Here is an 18,604-nt window from a genome sequence, read left to right as displayed (position 1 = left end):
AAGATGAAGATGTAAATTTGTGAAGATATGATCATATGAATATATAAATTATAACCTCAAGATACATGTTGATTTTTGTTGATAGGGTTATAAGGAAAATATCAATAATACGGTACTTTAAGGAGACAGGCAGCTGATCCTCTAACCCAGTATATAGTGACCCATTTCACATGATTACAGGCAGCCCAGTGTATTTTTTAATTTACTTCCATATGTATATCGATCTTATTGGTATGTAATAGAGAATGGGACTTGATATACTGCCTTTCTCTGGCTAAAATTTGAACACTTTATGTATTATATACAGATACTTATTTTGTACCTGGGGCAATGGAGGGTTAAGTGGCTTGCCCAGAGTCAAGGAGCTGCAGTAGGAATTGAACCCAATTCCCCTGGTTCTCAGGCTACTGCACTAAACAATTAGGCTACTCCTCCACAACAGAAAGTAAGACTGTCAAACATTTTGCTGTTTTGTGACATCAGATAGAAAGTATGAACTATATTGATATTTGATGCATGAAATAATCATAAGTAGTCTATAATAAATTGATAATAGGATGTCTGAGTTGGTTGTCTGATGTCTCCAATCAACCAGAGATCACAGGAGGGAAACCCTCTTTAAAAATGGTGACAGAGACACTGACTGCTTTAGATTGAGGAAGTGAGAATGCTGCAAGAGATTGTTTAAAGGCTATCGGTATGTTCTAGAATGGTTTAAAATTTTGTGCGCAATAAACAATGTACTTTTAAAGTTTAACAGGTTGATATTCCAAGCAAAAAGTCGTGGGATAAGAGGCAATCCGCCTTATTTTCGAAAGAGAAAGACGCCCATATTTTGACCCAAATTGGGAGATGGGCGTCTGTCTCCCGTGGGCGCCCAAATCGGTATAATCGAAAGCAGATTTTGGGTGTCTTCAACTGCAATCTGTCGCGAAAACGGCCAAAGTTGACGGGGGCGTGTCGGAGGTGTGGTGAAGGCGGGACTGGGGCGTGTTTATCGGCCGAGGAGAGATGGCCGTCCTCGGCCGATAATCGAAAAAAGAAAGGCGTTTTTAGCGCGAATTTGGGTCACTTTTTTTTACCCTTTTTTTTTTCCACGAACAAGTCCCAAAAAAGTGTCCTAAATGACCAGATGACCACCCGAGGGAATCGGGGATGACCACCCCTGACTCCCCCAGTGGTCACTAACCCCCTCCCACCCAAAAAAAACAACTTTAAAAACTTTTTTTTTCAGCCTGTATGCCAGCCTCAAATGTCATACCCAACTCCATCACAGCAGTATGCAGGTCCCTGGAGCAGTTGTTAGTGGGTGCAGTGGACTTCAGCCAGGTGGACCCAGGCCCATCCCCCCCTACCTGTTACACTTGTGGTGGTAAATGGGAGCCCTCCAAACCGCCCCCAAAACCCACTGTACCCACATCTAGGTGCTCCCCTTCAGCCATAACTGCTATGGTAATGGTGTAGAGTTGTGGGCACCCAAGGGAAGGGAGCTATGGACTTCAGAGGTAGTTAACTTTTTTTTGTTTGTTACAAGTGCCCCCTAGGGTGCCCGGTTGGTGACCTGGCATGTGAGGGGGACAAGTGCACTATGAATCCTGGCCCCTCCCACGACCCAATGCCTTGGATTTGTTCGTTGTTGAGCTGGGCGCCTTCGGTTTCCATTATCGCTGAAAAACGAAACCGCCCAGCTCAAATCCGCACAAATCCGATGCATTTAGCTGGCGCAAACCGTATTATCGGAAAAAAGATGGACGCCCATTTTTTTTCCAAAATATAGTTTGTCCCGCCCCTTCACGTACCCGTTCTCGGAGATAGACGCCCATGGAGATGGGCGTTCGCGTTCGATTATGCCCCTCAATGTTCTTTTGTGGATTAGGAATTGATTATTAGACAGAAACAGAGGGTAAGGTTAAATGGCCATTTTTCTCAATGGAGGAGGGGTGATTAGTGGAGTACTGCAGGGATCTGTACTGGGACTGATGCTATTTAACATATTTATAAATGATCTGGCGATTGGATTGACAGGTGACAAAATTATGCAAAGTTGTCAAATCACATGCAGACTGTGTAAAACTGCAGAACGTCCTTAGGAAATTGGAAGACTGGGCATCCAAATGGCAGATGAAATTTAATGTGGACAAATGCAAAGTGATGCACATTGGAAAGAAGAATCAAAATCATAGTTACCTGATGCTGGGGTCCACCTTATGAGTCAGCAGCCAAGAAAAAGATCAAGGTGCCATTGTAGACAATATACTGAAATTTTCTGCCCAGAGTGCAGCGGCAGCCAAAAAGGAAAACAGGATGCTAGGAATTATTATGCAAAATAAGACCAAGAATATTTTATAATGCCTCTGTATCACTTAATGCTGCGATCTCATCCTATATAATTCTCACCTCCAACGTTCTATTCTTGCTGCCTGTGTCCATAGCTTTCTTCGGAGTTGGTCTGCTAGGCTCCATAGATCAGGCTGACGTCACACACAGCACTGACCAACCGCACGATACCAGCATGAGGCCTCGCCCTGCCGCCCTCGCCACCACGTCCCCCCAAGGTCGCCCCTCCACCCCCCCTCCCGAGGTCACCGCAGCCACTGCTCCCCTCCAACCCCCCCCCCCCCCCCCCGAGGTCGCCGCCACTCCCCCCTCCGTTCGCCACCCCGGCCGGGCCCCCTGCATTGCAATCCCCTCCAGCCACACATGTCCAGCGACCCTCCTCTCCCCTGTCCCCCCTGCAGCCACCCTTCCTTGTCATCAAAAAGATGAAGCCATGACGTATGGTTGTGTCCATCAACCAGCAGGGGGAGATAGAGCACTCAACTTTTCACAGTGCCTCATGACCAGCCATCTCCACTGCCTCTTCAGTATTCTCTATCTCCCCAAGCAGGGTGGCTGCATCTTCTTCGAGCTCCATCAAAAATTTGCCTGGGGGTGGCTCCTGGCTTGCCAGTTGTTAGCCGGGGTGTTCGAGGCTATAGCAGCTTCACTTTGAAGGCACATATGTCAGCCCTTTCCTGCCTTACCCATGCCCACGTGGAGTGGACATAGCTTGCTTTTCCCTGTCCTTTCCCACTCAGTGGATTGCAGGCACATTGGTTCGCCTTTCCCTGCCTTTCCCACTCATCTGAGCCTCCGGAGTTCTTATTACCTCTGCTTTCCTCACAGCGTTAAAAAAAAAAAATGGAACAGAGGTTTTCCTTTGATTCTTCTATGGGACCGGAGCTGTGCTACTCGGGCCGGTGAGGTAAGAGTGTTTTCTAACTTCTCCGGGGTGGGTCCGCGATCGGGGCATTTTTGGCGCGAAACCGCCATTTTGAATTTTCCCGCTGTTTTCGGCGATGGCTGCAGAGAATGTAAAGCGCTGTTCCCGGTGTGGCAAGCGCAAATCAGCAGCGGGGCTCTGTTAATTCGTGCTTACAGGTGTAAGAGCCGGCCCGAGCATGGCGAGCGATGATTCTTCCCACTCAGAGCTGGCAGCGGACGCCATTTTGAATTCTCCGCATGGCGCGGCCTCCGTAGAGACGGGGAGCCCTGAGCCCGGGGGGACCTCGAATTGAGACTATTCATGGAGCGGCTAGCCCCGGACGGGATCTGGGTGCCCAGGGCGAGTTTGTCTCTCCTGATTTTGTGTTGTTATTGCATAAAGCATACATGCTTAAAAGAGCTCTCCCTCAAGGGTCGTCTGAGGCCCCTTCTATTGTCTCCCCCCCCCTACCCCCCCCCCCCCCCCCCCCCCCCCCCCCGGTGGATTCTGGCCTGGGACTGCCCGCTGAGGCTATTTTCCCTGATAATTGGCATAAAGAAAAGTGTAGAAGGACTAATTCCCTTTCAGATTGTGGTGCACCTCCTTCTCTCCCCCCCCCCCCCCCCCCCCCCCCACCCCCCCCCCCCCCCGTGGGCGGGCTGTGAGGATTCGGAGAGTTCTGGCAGGCCTTCGTGGTCTGAGGAGCCAGAGGTCAGGTGCAGAATTACCACAGGATCTGGATGATCCCTCCGCGGTGAGGATTTTCCACCATGATGAGCTGCCAGCGCTTATTTCAGATGCCCTACAGGTCCTTTCTATTGAAGAGCCTGACAGTGGCACGGCCTCCTCTGTGAATCCTAGGATGGCTAGTACCAAAAAGCCTGCTCGAGCCTTTCCTTTGCATGACTCCATCCAAGAGCTTATTTCCTCTCAGTGGGCTGACCCCTAGGGACCTTTGAAAGTTTCCAGGGCTATGGGGCAATTATTCCCTCTGCGTGAGGAGCATTTGGCTCGCTTTGCAATGCCTAAAGTAGATGCCATAGTCACTGCGGTGACAAAGAGAACTACCCTCCCTGTGGAAGGAGGAGTTGCCCTGAAGGATATACAAGACCGTAGGCTGGAAGCAGCACTTAAACGGTCCTTTGAAATTGCAGGTCTTACTGTTCGGGCGTCTGCATGCAGTTGTTATGCTGCTAGAGCCTGCCTGGCGTGGTTGCAACAGGCAGTGGAACAGCCCGGAGATGGAGCGGAGCCCTTCTCGGATGTGGCTCCGCGACTGGAGTGGCCTTGTCCTTTTTGGCTGATGCCCTTTAATGATATTGTCAGAGCTTCGGCTAAACAAATGGCAGTAGCCGTGGTGGCTCGCATCCTATTGACTACGGACATTGGGCAGCGGACATGGCCTCTAAGCAAAAGTTGGTGAAGTTGCCCTTTCAAGGCCTTCTCCTATTGGTGAGGAGTTGGAAAAAAAATTGTTAAAGGCCTGGGAGATCCTAAACCCCAGCGCTTGCCCGAAAACAGGCCGAGGCCTTCCTCCAAGGGCCAGGCGGTCCACTCCTCTTATAGACCTTGCTTCCGTGAAGCTAGAAGGTACCGCCCGGGGTATTCTGCTGGGTTCACTTCTCTGCCCGTTTTTTCAACAGAGGAACTCCTTTTCGCTCGGACAAGCGTTCCGCAGCCACCGGCTCTTAGGCCTGGAGTTTCAGGGGCGACCCTCTCAATGATGGTGCGCCGGCCCCCTCCTCGCTTCCTGTCATCGGAGGACGACTTTCCCTTTTTGCCGAGGAGTGGGCCAATATTGCCTCAGATCAGTGGGTTCTGGACCTGATCAGAGATGGCTACAGAATAGAATTCAACGCCCCCAGTAGAGACGTGTTTGTGGAGTCCCGATGCGGTTTCTGCCGCCAAACGGGCGGCGGTAGAGGATTTAGATGAGACTTTGCAAGGTCTGATTCAGTAGGGGCCGTGTCCCCGGTACCTCCCACCGAACACGGCTACGGCTGGTACTCCATCTACTTTGTGGTGCCGCAAAAAGGTGGGTCTTTTCGCCCTGTTCTGGACTTAAAAGAATTAAACAAGTCCCTGAGAGTGCGGCATTTCCACATGGAAACCCTGCGCTCCGTCATTGCTGCGGTACAGCCAGGAGAGTTTCTCATGTCTCTAGACCTGAAAGAATCTACTTGCACATACCAATTGGGCCCCCGCCCAGAAGTTTCTGAGGTTTGCGGTGTTCGGAAAACATTACCAGTTCCGGCCTTGCCTTTTGGCCTTGACACAGCTCCCCGAACCTTTTCGAAGGTAATGGTGGTAGTAGCTGCTTTGCTCAGGTGAGAAGATATCAGGGTTCACCCGTACCTAGACGACTGGCTCATCAGAGCAGACTCTGTAACAGAGAGCTATCAAGCTACAACCAGAGTGGTCTCAGTACTTCAATCTCTAGGCTGGGTTGTCAATATGGCCAAAAGTCACCTGACCCCCTCGCAATCTCTAGAATATTTGGGGGCCAGGTTCGACACAGACTTGGGCTATGTATACCTACCCGAGCTAAGGCGGTGCAAGCTTCAGAATCAGGTCCGTCTGCTCCTGAGGATGCCCCACCCGCGAGCTTGGGACATTGTCCAGCTGCTGGGATCGATGACAGCCACATTGGAAGTGGTGCCCTGGACGACAGCGCAACTGAGACCTCTACAGTATTCCCTACTTCAAAGATGGTCTCCAGTTTCTCAGGATTATCAATGCAGGACTTTCTTGGCTCCCTGCGGCCCGACTCCGCATGGAGTGGTGGCTCTCAGACCAGCATGCTGCGGCGGAAGGAATGCCGCTGGTGCTCCCCGATTGGTGTCTAGTAGTGACAGATAGATGCCAGCCTAAAGGGCTGGGGGCCACATTGCAAGGGGAAGCATTGCCCAGGGTCTATGGACACCTGAGGTAGTCGGAGTGGTCATCAACCGCCTGGAGTTGCAGTGGTCGTTCAGGCGCTTCTGGCCTTTCAAGTGACCCTGGAAGGATTGACTGTCAGAGTGATGTCGGAGAACACGACAGCAGTGGCCTACATAAATTGACAAGCTGGCACTCAGTGCGGAGCCTGGCCATGCAGGCCGAACAGATTTGCCACTGGCCGAGCTGCATCTTCAGTTTCTGTCTGGCAGCTCACATTGCAGGTCAGAGCAACGTGCAAGCCGTTATCTAAACAGGCATCAGATCGATCCAGCAGAATGGGAACTAGCAGACGAAGTAGTTCCTGCAGATATTTGCCCAAATGGGGGCAAGCCCGTGAGGGATCTTATGGCGACAAGTTCAAATGCCAAAGTCCCGTGCTTCTTCAGCAGACGGAGAGATCCTCGCTCAGCAGGGTTGGATGCCTTGACTCAGCCCTGGCCTCAGGGCCTACTTTATGTGTTCCCTCCGTGGCCGTTGATAGGGTGCTGTGCTTCTGCGGATTTGGCTTGCACCCAGGAGAAGAGGTCCTGCTATCGCCCCGGATTGGCCCAGGAGGCCTTGGTATGCGGACCTCCGACAGATGCTAGTGGAGGCTCCCCTTCCTTTACCTCTGGTACCGAACCTGTTGTCACAGGGCCCTGTAGCCATGGAGGACGCCTGCCACTTTGGTCTTATGGCATGGCGATTGAGAGGGCGCAATTGAGGGATAAAGGCTATTCAAACATAGTCATTTCCACTCCCCTGCAGGCCCGCAAGCACTTCCGTGGCTTATGCCAGAATTGGCGCCAGTTGGAGTCTTGGTGTGCTTCAAAAGCGATCACACCCCATGCGGACTCCTGTCCTCGCCGATTCTGGACGTTTTGCAGGATGGTGTACAAATAGGCTTGGCCTATAATCCCTGCGGGTGCAAGTGGCAGCGTGGCCTCCCTTCGTGGTAAGGTGAAGGCGTGTCTTTAGCTGCTCATCCAGATGTGCCGCAACGGTTTCTTAGTGGGGTGCTTCAGCTCCGGCCTTCCGTGTGAGCACCCTGTCCAGCTTGGAACGTGGGGCTAGTTTTGAAGGCCCTGCAGGCTTCTCCTTTTGAGCCGCTTCGGCGAGCATCGGAGAAGATTTGACACTAAAGGCCATTTTGCTGGTGGCCATTACTTCGGCCAGATCGGGTGTCAGAGCTCCAGGCGCTGTCCTGTAGAGACCCATTTCTGCAATTCTCAGAGTCCGGGGTCACGGTTCGGATCATGCCTTCCTTCATGCCTAAGGTGGTTTCAGCGTTTCACCTAAAGCAGCCTATTTTCTTGCCCTTCTTTGATAAGGAGGAGTTTCCAGAATCTTTTGCGCAGTTGCACCTGTTGGATGTGCGCAGGACTCTGCTGCAGTATATGCGAGTTACTATCTCTTTCAGGATCTATGATCATCTGTTTGTTTTGCTATCAGGTCCTCGCAGAGGGTCTCCAGCGCCTAAAGCCACTATTGCCCGCTGGCTCAAAGAAACTATCTTTTCAGCTTATCTACTTGCTGGCTGGTCTCCGCCTGTAGCCTTTAAGGCACATTGTACCAGAGCGATTTCTTCCTCTTGGGCTGAAACTGGAGCACTCTCTCGTCAAGAGATATGCAATGCAGCAACATGGGCTTCTAAGCTCTCTTTTGCCCGACATTACAGGCTGGATGTGGCTGCTAGGAGGGATGCGCGTTTTGGAGCACAAGTGCTAGCGCGTGGTGTGACCTGTTCCCACCCTATATAGGGTTTGCTTTGTTTACATCCCATCGTAATGGCTTCATCTGCTTGATGACAAGGAAGGGAAAATTAGGTTCTTACCTTGGTTAATTTTCTTTCCTTTAGTCATAGCAGATGAAGCCATGAGCCCTCCCTGTATGATTGTCTGTATGCTGTGAATCTGTTTCAGGTTCTGTTCTTGTTTCCTGAAGTTCCTTCCTTGGGAGAAAGTTGGAAAACAGTCTTCAGGATTCATGTTCACTTATAGGAGGATGAGTCCATTCCCTCCAGTTTATGTTTTGGAGGATGAGTTTATTCCCTTCAGGAGGTTGCGTGTATCCCCTCCAGTTATACAATAAGGAGGACAAGTTTATTCCCTCCAGGAGGATGTGTTCATTCCCTCCTTTTGAGTTCATGCCCTTGTTAAGGGGCCATCGTTCGCTGTGAGGAAAGTTCATGTTATTCCCATTGCGGTTTGCCATACTGCTTTGGAAGCTTCAAATACTGAAGAGGCAGTGGAGCTGGCTGGTCATGAGGCACTGTGAAAAGTTGAGTGCTCTCTATCTCCCCCTGCTGGTTGATGGGGACAACCCATACGTAATGGCTTCATCTGCTATGACTAAAGGAAAGAAAATTACCAAATTAAGAACCTAATTTTCCCATGTCCAGCGACTCTCCTCTCTCCCCTGCCCCCCCTCCAACCACCCTTGTCCAGTGACTCTCCTCTCTCCCCCTGCCCTCCCTCCAGCCACCCATGTCCAGCGACCCTCCTCTCCCCCTGCCCCCCCTCCAGCCACCCATGTCCAGCGACTCTCCTCTGTCCCCTGCCCCCCTCCAGCCACCCAGGTTGTCCAGCGAAGTCTTCGGCGCAGGCAGGAAAGATCCCCAGTCTTGCCTGCCAGCGCTGACCCTCCCTCGCTGCCAGATCGCTCTTCAAAATGTCCGCCGAGACAGCCATTTTGAAGAGCGATCTGGCAACGGGGGAGGTTCAGCGCCGGCAGCGGGCAGGCAAGACTGGGGATCTTTCCTTCCCGCCCTGAAGACTTTGCTGGACAACCTGGGTGGCTGGAGGAGGGGGCAGGGGAGAGAGGCTGGACATTGGTGGCTGGAGGGGGGGCAGGGGGAGAGGAGGGTCGCTGGACATAGATCGCTCTTCAAAATGTCCGCCGAGACAGCCATTTTGAAGAGCGATCTGGCAACGGGGGAGGTTCAGCGCCGGCAGCGGGCAGGCAAGACTGGGGATCTTTCCTTCCCGCCCTGAAGACTTTGCTGGACAACCTGGGTGGCTGGAGGAGGGGGCAGGGGAGAGAGGCTGGACATTGGTGGCTGGAGGGGGGGCAGGGGGAGAGGAGGGTCGCTGGACATGTGTGGCTGGAGGGGGGCAGGGGAGAGAGGAGAGTCGCTGGACGTGGGTGGCTGGAGCGGGGGCAGGGGAGAGAGGAGGGTCGTTGGACATGGGTGGCTGCAGGGGGGGCAGGGGGAGAGGAGGGTCACTGGACATGGGTGGCTGCAGGGGGGCAGGGGACAGAGGAGGGTCGCTGGACATGGGTGGCTGGAGGGGGGTCAGGGGAAACGGTGGCTGCTCACAGAGAGTCTGTGTATCGCACACATACTCTCACACTCTCTCACACACACACTCTCGCTCACACATACTGTATCTGTGTGAAACATACTTTCTCTCACACTCACTGTGTCTCAGATATGCAGTCGCACACACCTTCATTCTCACACACACCACTCTCTCTCACAGGACCACACTCGCACCTAGTCTCACTCTCTCTGGCTCACACACACACACTCGCACATTCACTCTCTCTCACACAGTTCACTCTCACAACACATCTCAACATACACACTCCGAGGGACAACCTTTGCTAGCGCCCGTTCATGTGTGTCAGAACGGACCTTTTACTAGTCTTGAATAATGACATTCAGTTCTGGTCCCCCATATCTCAAAAAAGGTGGTAGCGGAATTACAAAAACGTTCAAAGAGCCAACCAAATTATAAAAACTCCTCCCATTGAAAGAAAGGCTAAAGTGGTTTAAGGCTCTTCAGCTTGGAGGCAAAGAGATGGCGGTGAGGGTGAGGGGGGGGATGTGAATTGAAGTCTACAAAATCCTGAGTGGTGTAGAATGAATAAAAGTGAATCAATTTTTCACTTTTTCAAAAAGTACAAAGACTAGGGGACACTCGATGAAATTGCATGAAAATACTTTTCAAACAAATAGGAGGAAATATTTTTTCACTCTAAGAATAATAAAGCTCTGGAACAGCAGTTAGTATCTGGGTTTAAAAAAGGTTCGGACAAGTTCCTGGAGGAAAAGTCCATAGTCTTCTATTGAGATGGACATGGGAAGCCACTGCTTGCCCTGGGACTGGTAGCATGGAATTTTGCTACTATTTGGGTTTCTGCCAGGTACTTGTGACCTGGATTGGCCACTGTTGGAAGCAGGACACTGGACTAGATGGACCATCGGTCTGACCCAGTATGGCTGTCTTATGTTCAATTTAACTGATGCTACTGGCTGAATATCAACTAAGTTTGTAGAAGGTGAGAATTTTGTAAATGATTTCAAGTCATAATGTGAGGGGGATCATGATTTGTGAAGATATGAGTTGTAAATCTTAAGATTGCACTTTGGATCTAGTTTTAATTAGAGATCTGTGTTTTAAAGATTGGTTATGGTCTAGAGCAGGGGTTATGAACCCAGTCCTCAGGACACACCTAGCCAGTCAGGTTTTCAGGATACCCACAATGAATATGCATGAGATAGATTTGCGTACCATGGAGGTAGGGCATGCAAATTTATCTTATGCATATTCATTGTGGGTATCCTGAAAATCTGACTGGCTAGGTGTGTCCTGAGGAAATGGTTTAAAACCCCTGGTCTAGAGTATGATTGACGGTGCAGTTTTAGAATTTTTCAATAGAATCATTGTGAACTAAATAAAGATAAGTATTTAGCAATGTTTTTTTTTTTTTTGGGGGAGGGGGGGTCACTACAAAATTAAGGTATCTATTTGATTGTACTTCAATGGGAGTAGTGCCTGGATAGCAATATAAAGAAGTAGTGGCATGCATGATATTTTAATGATTCATAGGTAATACTTATAAGGTTACTTTGGTTTTATTTTTAATACAGCTGCCATTAGACTGATGTGCTTTCTAATCTGTGTGGGAGTCCTCCAGCAGTATTCATGCCAATGGGAGGCAATGCTTCAATACAGAAGGATGCTTGGGTGCATAAAGAGAGGCATGACCAGTAGGAAAAAGGAGGTGATAGTGCCCTTGTATAAGTCTCTGATGAGGCCCCATTTGGAGTATTGCTTGCAGTTCTGGAGACCGCACCTACGGAAAGATATAAACAGGATGGAGTCGGTCCAGAGGGCGGCTATGAAATTAGTAAACAGTCTTGAATGCAAAAATTATAGGGACAGGCTTATGAACCTCAACATGTATACGCTGGAAGAGAGGAGGGGGAGAGAGGAGACATGATAGAAACGTTTAAATATCTCAAGGGCATTTATGTACAGGAAGAGAGCCTATTTCAAATGAAGGACAGCTCTGGAATGAGGGGGCATATGACAAAGTTAAGAGGGAATAGGCTTAGGAGTAACCTAAGGAAGTATTATTTCACAGAAAGGGTGGTGGAGACGTGGAATAGCCTCCCGGTGGAGGTGGTGGAGTCGAGGGCTGTTCCAGAATTTAAAAAGGCATAGGATAAGCATGTGGGATCGCTTAGGAACAGGTAGAATTGGGGGTTACAGAGGATGGGCAGACTGAATGGGTCATTTGGCCTTTATCTGCCGTCATGTTTCTATGTTTCTATCATGTTTTCAGTCACTAGAGACTACTACTACTACTACTTAACATTTCTAAAGCGCTACTAGGGTTACGCAGCGCTGTACAATTTAACATAGAAGGACAGTCCCTGCTCAAAGAGCTTACAATCTAAAGGACACGTGAGCAGTCAGTCTGATAGGGGCAGTCAAATTGAGGCAGTCTGGATTTCCTGAAAGAGTTAGGTGCCGAACGCAGCATTGAAGAGGTGGGCTTTAAGCAGAGACTTGAAGATGGGCAGAACATGTGTGTCCCTCGCTACTGAAAATATGATATTGAAAAAAACACTTATATGCATATAAATATAGAAACACAGTCTTAAAGTAAGCATCAATTAATCCTTCTTAAAGGAGGAAAATGCCTCAAGAAGCACCTCTACCGTACTATTACCGGAGGAGGGCTGGGGCTTCTTCATCATAGGCTAAAAACCTCCTTATTTTATTTAGCTTGTCTTCTTAGCAGATAGAAAAGCATTGCCTTAACATAATAAGACGTTACTTAACTTTAGACAGGCATGCTAGCCTTCTTCAGCTGTAGCTCGGACCGTGGTAAACAGGCCCTGTTTCGCCTCTGCTGCTTCAGAACCACAGGTCTCCAGTTCTGCCGAATGAAAAGAAAAGGGTGCTAAAAAGCTGTACTCTTCATCTTAATATATTGTACACACAGCCAACACTCACTTACACTCCGTTCACTCTGCTGACGGTTGCATGAAGGGCGGCCACATAATAACATGGCGGCTATTAATACTACTTGTGACGTCACACGCTGTCACTCGTAGCCTATCGGAACTCCTCCAGGAATTAGAAAAAATGAAACCATTCAATTTTACCGTTAAGCCCTATCGGGACCAGTGAGTTTAACCGAAAGATCCATTGTTGTTCTTTTCTGAGGAGCCACAGATGGGCCTCCTCATCTTGTAGATCCGACCCGACTTGTTGAAGTATCACACATTTAAGTGAGTCAAAGCTGTGAGCTGTTCGGTGCAATGAACCGCTAGCGGTGATGTAGTTTTTCTGGTGGAAATGACACTCTTATTTTCAACTAACCTAACATATAGCTGGCGGGAGGTCTGACCAACGTATAGTCTACTGCATGGACAATAATGCAGTAAACTACTCCTTTCGATTGCATGTGTGTTAGTGTGTAAGGCAAATTTTTGTCCCGTTGATGGATTCTCAATTTCTCTAGCCTCCAACATCATTGGGCACATCTGACATTGACCACAGCACTTATTGTCCCCAGACGCATTCTCCCGTAGAGGTCTAGGAGTCGCAGGGCATAACATTTCTTTTAATTACTCCCTCTGCTGTATGCCATCCTTACTGGGGATCCTGCAAACTGTGATAATGTTTGTATAATATTCCAGTGCCTCCGGATAATGTTCGATATATTTCCAGCCCTTGAGGTATGCTTCAGCACATAAGTAAAAACAGATGTTTCTTGGTTGCTATTTGTTGTATTGGGCTGCAGCAAAAGCTCCCTGTTGGTAAATTTCGCTCTATTGTAGGCAGCTTTTACCACTCTCTTAGGGTAACCCCTTTCCATCAGGTGGTCACATAAACTTTTTGCTTGATGGCGAAAATCCCCATCATTGGAACAGATTCTTCGATATCGCAGGAACTGTGCAAAAGGTAAATTATCCTTTAGCGCTTTAGGATGACAGCTGGCATCAAAGCCCACTCCAGCCTTTCCTGATCTATCTTTGCCATTTAAAGGACAAAATATTATTACACAGTTGATTTTAAATGTTAAATGTATGTAATTTTCCTGTATTAAGTTATTTTATGACATACATAAGTACAAAGGTCCATCAAGCCCAGTATCCTGTTTCCAACAGTGGCCAATCCAGGTCACAAATACCTGACAAGATCCCAAAAAAAGTAAAATAAAATAAACATTCTATACTGCTTATCCCAGAAATAGTGGATTTTCTCCAGGTTCGTTTAATAATGGTCTATGGACTTTTCCTTTAGGAAGCCGTCTAAACCTTTTTAAAACTCTGCTAAGCTAACCACTTACCACATTCTCTGGTAACGAATTCCAGAGTTTAATTACACATTAAGTGAAGAAAAATTTTCATTTATATATGTTTCATATTTAAATTTTCTAAATGTTTTATATTTGTTTTGATTTTAGTTTGTGATGTGTTACCCTTGATGCAGCCTGAAGGAGAAACATGGCCACATGGGGTATTTTTAGAACATTCATTAAAGACTTTTTGTTTGGTAATACTAGTGTGTTTCCTGTGGCTTTTTTGTATTGCCAAGCCTGTGTCACTGCTTCTGCTTAGAAGATTGTACATACTTATATGTTCTGTATATGGGTATTCAAGGGGATGTAGTTTCGGTGGAATTTTAATGTGTTCATGTATTATAAAATTTGTGAGTAAATGCATAGTGTTCACACACATTTTACACTTTTGCACCAGGGTGGTTGGCTGTTGGAGCTGGTTTGGGTGGCTGTTATGTTGCCTTAACAAAATAGGTATCAACATAGGTGTCCTGTTATAAAATTTCTCCTATATGTATAGTGCATGAACATGTGAACAAACAATTGTCTAACAAATTTTACATTCTTGAAGCATAGAGAGAATTAATTCTGTGGCGAGTAGAATGAAGCTGGTTATTTTCTTTTTACAGTGTTGTTAGCTCCATAGTGATTTATTTTTCTTTTTGTTTATAGGTGATAGAGTCTCTCTGTCTCCCGCCAAACTGAACGGCAGTGATAGCTCAAAAGTCTTCCATCCCTTCCTCTAGCCCACACCAAAATTGGATTGCTTCTCCCACCCATGACCCACAGTGGTACCCCAATGATTCAACTGACTCATCTCTCAGCAGTCTGTTCTGTAAGTGCCTGCATAACCTAACTGCAGTATCATTAGACTGGGACAAATAGTTATTTGAAAGGGAAGAGAAGTTGGTCATATAGAATGGTGGTTGGGGGAAGGGACATGTTACATATGTTCTTAGGAATTCTTGCTTGAATGTGGTATATATTTTCGTAACGGGTTTCTCAGAAAGAGAGCACTACCTAGTTCGTAATAGTTTATTTTAGATCATGGATTGGGACTGGAGACCACTTCTGAAGGCCAAAAAGGAAATACTGTACCATACACTTTAATATCTATCACTCTCTCGAGCAACGATAGACCCACACCAGTTGTGCTGTGAACCAATTCAACCTTTTACTGAAGAACTTAGTAGCAAGTCAGCTAATGGAACAGTATATTAACAGAGGCAGTTAAAAGCATTTAACTATTCAGTATTTTCCAAGTTGAGAACAATGATGTTCTTTGTTGCTCCACTTCATAAAATATAATAGTAGCTGGAGGAGTGACATGATTGTTTGAGTATAGAAGCTCAGGAAGTGAGCTCTACCAAGGTGAATTTTAAAAGTGCGATCCTGACGGTTAGGACTAGATTCTTTATATCATGCCTAAAAATTTGGTTCTGAAATTAAATTTGCCTAACTGCATTCTATAAAGTATGTGTTAATTTAGACATACTTTATAAAATAAGCCTAAATTTCCATGCTGTTCATAGAATATGCCGAGCACCCATCCATGCTACTAAATTTAGTCGCGGGCAGTTACGCCAAGTAAAATCTGGTGTAAATGCTGACGCCTAAATTAGGCATGAACCGGGTGTATCTATAACAACGTGCATAGATTTTAGAAACTCCCGTGACCTGCCCATTCCACGCCCATGGCCACAACCCCTGTTCAATGTGACTTAGAATTTACATGCAGCGTGTTAAAGAATATATGTAGTTCTGTGCATAAATTCTAATGCCAATTAGTGTCAATAATTGCTTGTCAATTGGCATTTTCAGCGCTGGTTGGCTTGTTAACCAATTAGGTTATATGCATTTGTTATGGAATATACCTTCTATTTCCGCACAGAAATCTCAACTCAGTGTATAGAATCCATGGGTTAGTGCCTATTACTTGTCAGTGGACAGTAATGGACAAATACTTGATCCAATATGCACCCACAGCGAGTGATTGGCAGCATTCAGGTTCCGGCAAAGCCGTGGCTGCTCAGAGAAGCATGGTGTCAGAGCAGTCAATCTGAGGAGGGAGGACCATGTGGTGGTGGAAGCCAGTGATGGGGCAGTAATCAAGAGAGACATGACCCACTGGTTCAAAGCCTTAAAGGAGGAGATGTCAGCCATTCGAAAGGATGTGCAGGAGGCTATGGATTCAGCTGCAGAATGAGGGGCTTGATATAGGCATCTGTGTGAATAAGCAGAGGAGTGCTTTGACATAGTAGAGCAGGATTTTCACACCTTACAAGCTAAGTGCAAAAAGATGTAATGAGCAGCAAGAAATACTGAGTGCACTCGAGGATTTTAAGAATTGGTCAAGGCATTCAAATTTAAGGTTTAAGGACATTCTGAGACTGAACACTATAAGAAACTATTGCAAGTAGTCCAAACATTTGTAAGTAATTACTATGAGATATCAGTATGGAGGAGGTGGGAATGGATGCCCAGAAGGTGCGAGTAGATTGTGCTTTTCGCAGTTTGGGCCCCGCACATGAATCTGTGCCAAGAGACATTTTTGCATGTTTCCATTATTATGCAGTAAAAGAGGAAATTCTCTGTAGGCGGAGAGAGCCAAAGGTGATACTATATGGGACAGTCTTAAGGTTCTGGTTTTTTAAGATCTTGGTAAGACAACTGTCACGGTTGTGCCCAGGTTCCTTGCTCTCAGTCACCTCGCCCCCTGTTGGTTAGACCTGGTGGCGGCTGTGAACTGATGACTTTCCTTTTCCCATGTTCCAGAAGATATGCTAGTCCGGTCCGGATCTTCCAGCCTTCCAGATTGTTTTGGGACTTTTTTGGAACTAAGCAGTACCCGTACCTGGTGAACTCCCTGGTATGCTGCCTTTATGAATCACCTGGGAAGTTCTCTAGTTTGCCTTGCAACAGAGGTCCTCAGAGGAGTTTCCTTTGGTGAGAGTTGTTGCAGTGCTGCTGTGCTCTTTGCTGTTTGTGGCTTTGACTCTGCTTTTCCCCTGGTTTATTCTTCTGTCTGCTGCCTGCCCAGACCCGGCTTGTTTTCTGGTTTTTTCTGCTGCTTGCTGACTGCCTGGAACCCCGGTGTGTTTTCTGGACGTGTCCTGCTGTTCGCCGGCCAGCTGCTGTTTCCTGCAGTTCTGCCTTCCTGCCCTGTCCGGTAAGTCCTGTCGGCCACCCTCACCCAGGGGCTCCTGAGGAATGGCGGTCAAGTGCAGGTGAAGTTTGGGCTGATTTCCTGTCCTGCTTGCTCCAGCTTGAGTTGCCTCGGCTGCAGTCTTCGCTTGGTAGTTCCGGTCCTGGGTTTGCTGGTACGTCTGTTCTGCCTTGTCTGTGTTTGGGTGATTCTCCTGCCGCTACCGCCCCTCGGCAGTGGCCCAAAGGCTCACTACCCCTGAGATTCCAGGTGATACGTGACAGATTGCAAGGCCATGAGCTCGGAGGGATCATCCATCATGCAGGTGCTGCAGGAGCATGCTAATGCCCTCCACGCCCCGGGGGGCACGTATGGACCAGCTAGAGAGACTTATGTCGGCTTCCCTAAAGGCAACCGCGGATGCTTCCAGTTCAGGTCCAGCATCAGCAAGAGCTCCGGCCACGCCAGGGATCCATCTGAAGTCACCACCTAGATATGACGGCAATCCCAAAGACTATAGAGGTTTTCGCAACCAGTGTGAAATAATTTTTGAGCTCCAGGTCCAAGATTTCCCCACTGAGAGAACCCAGATAGCTTACATTATGTCTCTATTGTCCGGTCAAGCATTAGCTTGGGCGTCCCTCTTTGAGAGAAGAACGATCCGGTGCTTCATGATCTCCAGGGTTTCCTGGATCAATTTAAATGAATTTTTGAAGAACCTGGGAAGGTTACTTCTGCAACTGCCACACTCTTGAGACTCAAGCAAGGAACACAGACCCTGGGTGACTATGCGATCAGGTTCTGCACTTTGGTTTCTGAATTAGCCTGGAACAATGAAAGTCTGATCGCGACCTTTTGGCAGGGATTGGCACCCCAAATTAAGGATGAGCTGGCTGGTTGGATGATCTAATCAAGCTTTGTAATATGATTGACATTCTTTTCCAGGAGCGTGGCCGAGAACGGCATTCCGTAGAAAAGATAGGTATTAAGGCACCTAGCCATCAAGTGTTACCTCAGACTCCTCGTCCGCAGGAGGTTCCCCCCCCCCCCCCCCAACCACCTGTAGAACCCATGCAACTAGGTCATACTCCTCTCACTATTCAAGAGAAACAGAGGCATCGGACCCTCAATCTTTGCCTGTATTGTGATGATACGGGACACTACACGGTCAACTGTCCACTGAAACCTGGATCCTTGGGGCCAGGTCTGACTGCAGGCACAGTAATAAGTCAATTTTCCTTCTAAATGTGTAGTGAAATATAACAATGCTCAGTATTGATGTTATGACCTGTCTCAGCTTACTTAGGGGGTCTTTTACTAAAGATTAGCTCAAATTATCTGCAGCAGGGCCCATAGGAATAAAATGGGACTTGTTGCAGCTAATTCAAGCTAACCTTTAATAAAAGGCTTGCTAAATGTCTGATGGTGGTAATTTTCCTACTATATCTCCTCTAAATAATTAATATGTACTGTATATCATTTGAGTAACTCCATCATGTAGCCCTCTGTGTGTCTTCTGAATTTCCTTGAATTGTGGAAGATCCACTGCCCTGAGTTTTTTGGACTGTTAAGCTTAGTCCTTCAGATTTGTTTTGGGTTGTTCTTCCTTTTTGTTTTACTTATGTATGCAGTGCTATCACAAGATATTTTCTTATTCAAAATATTATTAAAATTTGACTTAAAACAAACCAAAAAAAAAAAAACAAAACCTA

The 18,604-nt window shown here is 47.6% G+C and overlaps 1 protein-coding gene across 1 annotated transcript in view; it reads left to right on the top strand.

Annotated features, from left to right (window-relative positions):
• The window catches only part of CRAMP1 (cramped chromatin regulator homolog 1), a 615,140-nt gene that overhangs the window by 541,076 nt on the left and 55,460 nt on the right, over positions 1–18,604 (top strand). The window contains 2 exon segments of the mRNA XM_030211519.1: positions 14,420–14,477; positions 14,479–14,582. Of these exon segments, the coding sequence (XP_030067379.1) occupies positions 14,420–14,477; positions 14,479–14,582 (162 nt within the window).

Source organism: Microcaecilia unicolor, chromosome 8 (assembly GCF_901765095.1).
Source record: "Microcaecilia unicolor chromosome 8, aMicUni1.1, whole genome shotgun sequence".
Lineage (NCBI taxonomy): Eukaryota > Metazoa > Chordata > Amphibia > Gymnophiona > Siphonopidae > Microcaecilia > Microcaecilia unicolor.
The sequence above is the reverse complement of the archived record's forward strand: the minus strand, read 5'-3'. Positions and strand labels throughout refer to the sequence as shown.